This window comes from Protomyctophum parallelum (genome assembly GCF_964188405.1).
Source record: "Protomyctophum parallelum genome assembly, chromosome: 19".
NCBI classification, from domain to species: Eukaryota; Metazoa; Chordata; class Actinopteri; order Myctophiformes; family Myctophidae; genus Protomyctophum; species Protomyctophum parallelum.
Genome location: NC_139717.1, coordinates 29,662,442 through 29,668,697, shown reverse-complemented (window position 1 = coordinate 29,668,697; position 6,256 = coordinate 29,662,442). Strand labels below are relative to the sequence as shown.

General features: G+C 41.9%; 1 protein-coding gene across 1 annotated transcript; it reads right to left on the bottom strand.

Moving 5' to 3' along the window:
• Positions 1 to 4,919: 4,919 nt before the first annotated feature.
• On the bottom strand, positions 4,920 to 5,468 carry uts1 (urotensin 1; the record flags this gene model as incomplete). The annotated part of the gene is made up of 1 exon (XM_083790217.1): positions 4,920 to 5,468. The coding sequence occupies one exon, from the start codon at positions 5,466 to 5,468 to the stop codon at positions 4,920 to 4,922; it is 549 nt and encodes a 182-aa protein (XP_083646343.1).
• Between the last annotated feature and the right edge of the window lie 788 nt (positions 5,469 to 6,256).

Sequence of the window (6,256 nt, the reverse complement as noted above, 5' to 3'; positions counted from 1 at the left end):
ATAACAAAGTATAAAATACAACAAAATCGGACACATCGATTTAGTCGATTCATTGATATACAAACAATGAATACGATATTATATATATTTTTAAACGTGCTTCTCAATGATTTGATTAAATAAAAAGATAATCAATAGAATCATAGCTAAGCATATAATGAATAGATGTCAAAGGCCTATTCAGCATAACCAGGGTACTGTGTGTACATCATGCTATGTATAGTTCGGGGAATATAGTATACTACCACTGTGGATTGACACTGGACTGCATGCTGCTTAGCGGGAGGAGAGGAAGAAAGACTTTGTCCGTGAATGCCTTTTGCTTTGGGATTAAAATCCCTTATATAGATGCACACCATAATACCTTCTGACGCCATTCAACAGCAATACTTGTGTCTGTGTCACTGACAACCGTATCTAAATTGTTGTAGGAGTGTGAAATAAATCCATGTTTAAAAGTGTCAATGTGTATTTTGACCGGTATATATTCAAGTAGGCTGACTAAGAGCAGTTGCAAACTCAGCTGCCAAGAACAAGCACCAAGCTATTGACTACAGAGCATTGTGCAGTGGTACAGTGGAACCATGTGTTTTACTGAGAGTCACTTTAACTGAGAGTCCATTTTGTAATTTTGACCGTGACCATTTCAAACCAAATGGTATTTGGGGCTGATCATTCTCACCAATCTTTATAAACGTCTAGAGAATGCAGCCCAGTTCAACATAAAGATCTCTGGTCTTATTGAATTTGGCAGATACCTCCTCTCTCTGCCATTGCTTAGATCTCCTGGGTGATGTACAAAAGTATTTGTAGGCTATAGTTCGACTGTGTGCCTTGTCTTAATTCTCCCTTTTATCTGGGGTTGGACAGGATTATTGCCCAACTTGTTACAGATATGAAGGGCTTAACAGTGCCTTTGTCAAGACACTTTTAAGCCCAATCTAACGTTAGTTGTAAAATGGTGTTGCAAAAAATATAGCAAGCTCACAGCATGTCACGGATGTGGATGCATTGTGGAGCTTGTAGATGGGCTATTTTCAGTGTGCCGTGCGACATGGTCGAGAGACGGCTCACACATCACACATATAGGCTCTACATAGTCTCCTCTACATTAGTCACATGATACTGGCCGCGAAACTGACATGATACAGACCATAATACTACTGACAATGATACTGACATGATACTGTTATGATACCGACTTGATACTGGACATGAAACTGACACAATACTGACCATGATATTGACCATGATACTGACATGATACTGATGATGTCATGTCAGTATCATTCATGGTCGTCTTGGTCAGTATCTTGTCACAGGGATGTGACAGGGTCTGTACTCACATACAGTTTAAATCTGATGTTTGGGAATTAAGATGTTTTCTAAATCATATAAGCAACACAATTCACAATAATGTTTGGTTCTTCTCCCCAGAAAAGGAGGAACCAGGAAACTGCTCCATCCGTGATTTTATCATTTTGAAGTTTCAGAAAATGTGAATTATTTACTGAGGCACGGTGGCACAGTTGGTAGTGCTGTCGCCTCACAGCTAGAAGGTCCTGGGTTCGATTCCCGCTCGGGACGCTGTGGGTGCTGGCGGCGTGTTTCCTCCTCCGCGTCATCAGTGCCCATACCCGAAGGCGGGGTTGGCGAAAGGGCCTTTCTGTGTGGAGTTTGCATGTTCTCCCCGTGTCCCCTAGGGTAGGTACCCTCACAAAAACATGCAGTAATCCTGGTCACTAAACTGCCTCCCCTTGGCCAGCCGGGGCGCCTGATGGAGGGGAAAGGAACTGGTTGGAATAACGTGTTCCTTCCACACGCTACGTCCAACCAGGGAAACTCCCCCCTGTCAGGTGTAAAGGAGCAACTTGGACACTCAGGCATGAAGGAAGCATGAGTTTAAGTCCGTTGCTCTCCCCTTGTCCCCCATATATGGGGGACTAGGTTGGTGGAGGGTGTGTAGAGCCCAGGATCACATTAGATGTAGATGATTGACACAGGGGTGAAAAATGGGTTACAAAAATCGTGGGATAAAAAATATAATTAAAAAAAAGAAAATGTGAATTATTGCACAGCTATATATCTTTGTGGCAGGTGCGTTAGTGGAGTGGACACGTAGAATGTACAAAGACACCCACACAATGTCTGCACTCAATAAAGATATGATTTAATAGGCAACGTTTTGTTTTGGTCAAGGAAGGACCTTATTCATATTATGCCTGAAGAAGGCCCTTGACTGAAATATTGCCTATTAAATTGTATCTTTATTAAGTGAGTGCAGACAGTGTGCTTTTATTCCTTAAATCATTCATCTTTATTAGTTATATTTATACTCTTTTCCGAGTGGAGAGTTTAGTGTGCACTAAGTGGCTGCAATGAGGATTGAACCTGGAACATTTGCTTTGCAGGACAGTCAGTCAAACTGCTGTGTCACAGTGTTTGTTTATGTCTATGATTAATACCTAGTGTTCAGCACTTTGGTCAATGACAGTTGCTTTTAAATGTACATTTGGATTGTATTTAAATAATATTTGTCAACCATACTTAAAAAAATCACACCCGTGTGACACGAGGAGCGTTCTTATCATCATACATCATCTCATTCCGGCTAATCACAATTTGCGTCCTCAACTTCGTCTTCAATGTTTGTGTTTACACAAACACTCAAAGCTAGCCATTAATTGTCAACAGAATTCAGAATGTTTGTGTTAAGAAAATGTTTGTGTTTACACAAATCCTCAAAGCTGTTTGATAGAGAATATACAGTATCTGGCTAGTATACTGTTTAGCTCGGCACCGTTTTATCATATCTTTCCAGGAAGATAATTTCTAAATGTGCTAAAATATTTGATGTTGTCCTGATGTAAAAACTCATACAAGCATCAGAAGTAGGCATCAAGTATCATAACAGTATCAGGATCACGGTCAGTATCATGTCTGTATCAGTATCTATTTTTCATTTGCCTTTTTGTCACATTTGGTATAGTGTTATTTTTTTGTTAAATGTTTTGTTTCTTTTCTTTTCTATCATATATCCTTGAGAACATCATCCTTTAAAGATCACACCTGTGTGATGTGAGGGGCGCTCTTATCATTATACATCATCATAGATCAGTTCATGAACAACTGAATTTATGTGATCGGTTAGCCGATTTGCTCGTCTACATAATTATGATGTACATTTTCCATTCATTGTATGTAAATGTAACATTGCATTTAATATTTGTGTTGCCACAAATTTACGTCATATTTGAGGCATATATGCCCTAATTTCTCCTTTCATTGTCAATACAATGGTAAATATGAGACGTGTGGGGACAAAAGCTGTATAGGAGTGCGCCCCTCAAAAACAAAATGGTGTAAATAATAAAATTAAAATATCACCAAGCCAAAATACAATCTATTCTGTACAATGACATAAAACTCGTTTTTCTTTTACTCAGAACTTTTTTATTACAAAATATAAATGGCAAAAAGCTTTACTGCTAAAACAAAATGTGGCTGTTTGTTCTGTTACTTTTCTGAAAGTATAAGCATGCTACAGTGAGTATAATACATATGCACCACCAGCTCAAAAAGTGTCAAAAGTATGGCCTGCCTTCCTCCCAACCTTAAACCTTTACATTCAACCTGGCATGCCTACTTTGGGCATATCATTATAGGTGAAATTCAAAAACATTTCAGAATATTTAAAATATTTTCAAAAATAGAGAAAATAGCAGCTGTACAAGCTCATAACGTTAGCTTGTACAACTGCTATTTTTTTTAAATAGGGCTTAAGTGGTTGAAAACAGGTCTGTGGGGATATGGAAATACATATACTGTATTAATTCAGCCATCACACAATACTTTAACAGCTTTGCATATCTTTCATCAACATTGGTGTTGAATTAGTTCAAACGAGTCCCTTGTTCAGATGCATCACAACAATTCAGTTGCACTGTCAAAAAGGCCTTTTCTATTCACAATATTTGTTAAGTAGAAAAGTCACATTTGATCTAACTGGCTCCCATAAAGAACCAAATTGGACTTTCCCCCCGTCAATTGTTGCTTTTCTATAACATGCTTCTCTGTGTGGTTCTGGAATGCTTACAGCATGTTACTTTTCACTGGATCTATTTTTGCCATGCTGGTCCTTACCCTGCCAGATTAATTTAGAGTAATTTAACAGTTTCTGCAGCTTTGTGTACAAAAGTGGACACTATAATGGCCTATAATGTTTGAGTCCTCACCACACCCGATTGACTAAGTGATAATTCAATAAATAAACAAAATAAACCATTGGATTCTAAGATGTGATGTAGGCCTATAGCTCCACATTACAATCTTAAAACAGGAATTGATATATTAGCCAAGAGCATACCTCCAAAGAATCTAGTAATTTTTTGTGAGATTATCAGACAGATTGTGAACATGAAATCTGATGCGTAAAATCCGGTAATAATGAGAAAAGCGCTCCCGTGAGTCCAACGCTGAGCGGTGGGGAGTGCAGTTGAGACTCTTTTCCCATTAACCAAGTAATTTTCCTGCAACGTTTTGGAAATAAACATTTGGGGCTACATTTACGCACGGTCTGGATCAGGTGTAAATGGCACAGCATGAACGCGTTACGTGAAAGGTGGCGAGGAAGGCAGACATCACGAGTAAACGCAAACAAAATATTTTAAGGGTTTGAAAGACGGCGAGGAGATAATGTGGCGTTTTATTTCGTAGTGCTGCAACAGTGGTTCTCAAAGTGGTGTCCAGGGATCGGGGTTCCTTGAAGGGGTTCCAAATGAACCCTTACAGGTTTGTAACTCTGAGAGTATACAAATGTAGCCTACCCTTATGGGTCCGTTTTGTCGGGGTCCTTCGAATAGAAAAACCTGTGAGAACCACTGAGCTGTATATGCCTATAACAACTGCATCGACTTTTATCACTTTCCAACTTCGTCCAGGAACTTGCGGTTCATCTCAGCTTGCTCCTTCATGCTCTCGATCTTGGCCATTTCGATCATGTTTCTGAGCAGGTGAAAGGTGAGGTCGATGGAGATGGGCGGGTCGTCGTTCCTCTTGGATATCAGCCGCGCCGCGTCCCCCGCGTCTCCCTGCTCTGACTCCAGCGCCGCCAGGCTGCGGGCCAGGTGCGCCAGGGCTCTTGCGTCCTGCAGCTGCGTCGTGGTCGCCGTGACCTGCTCCTCCTCGTTGTCGAGGAGGGGGAACTGGGGCAGCAGGAGAGCGTTGGAGGGGTTCCTCAGCCGCGGGTTCCTCTGGAGGAACCGGAGGATCTTCTCGCCCAGGAGGTAAGACACGGCGCCGTCTCCAGCGGCTTTGAGGAGTGCGTCGTCCAGCGGGCTCCGGTAGCGGCCGTCCCCGTCGTCCAACGACGAGCTCGGCGGGCTCTGCGGTCGGCACGCACCGGGCCGGATGATGTGTGACGTGAGGAGGAACGAGGCGAGGAGCAGGAGCAACGGGGCAGATTTCATAGTGGAGTGGAGGATGATAGAATCTACCCTGCGGAGAAGTGACATGGGTTGAGCAAAAAGTCTCTCTCTCTCTCCCTCTCTCTCACACACGCACGCACACGCACGCACGCACGCACGCACGCACACACACACACACACACACACACACACACACACACACACACACAGTCACACACACACACTCTCTCTCTCTCTCTCTCTTTCTCTCTCAAGACTACATCTCTAGACTATATAGGCCTAATCATTTTAGACGTGAGCAGAGCATAAAGTCCCCAATATGAAAGATTGGTGAAAGAAAAGCTACAAACGTATAGCCTAATTAACACGTTTAAACGAATAAAACATGTGCAGGATGTAGGTTCATCGAAAAATTGCAATCGGAGTTAAATTTCTACGCTAAAACATGTTGTTAACCCATAGGTTTGAGTGAGGTTACATTCTTATTGCATTAACAATTAAACTATCAGGCAACAGGCTATATCTGGATCTCAGTCAAACTATTCGGTCGCAGAACAGAAGCCAAAGGAAGCACTTACTTTATTTCAGGATTGGTGGAGAAGGTTCAACTTTTGTGGCCGGTCAGTGAAGTGAAGGCGAATTGGAGAAGCCCGCCCCTCGGCGAGGTGTTATATAGATCCAAGATCTCCCCATTGACGTCAAAGCGAGCACACATACAGCTTGTAAATTAGGCGACAATATCGGTTGAAAGGCAACGTCCTTAAGAATTAAAGCTGATGGTGCCACTGCCCAGATGGGCACAAAATGACATGACGTGTCTTTTTGCTCAA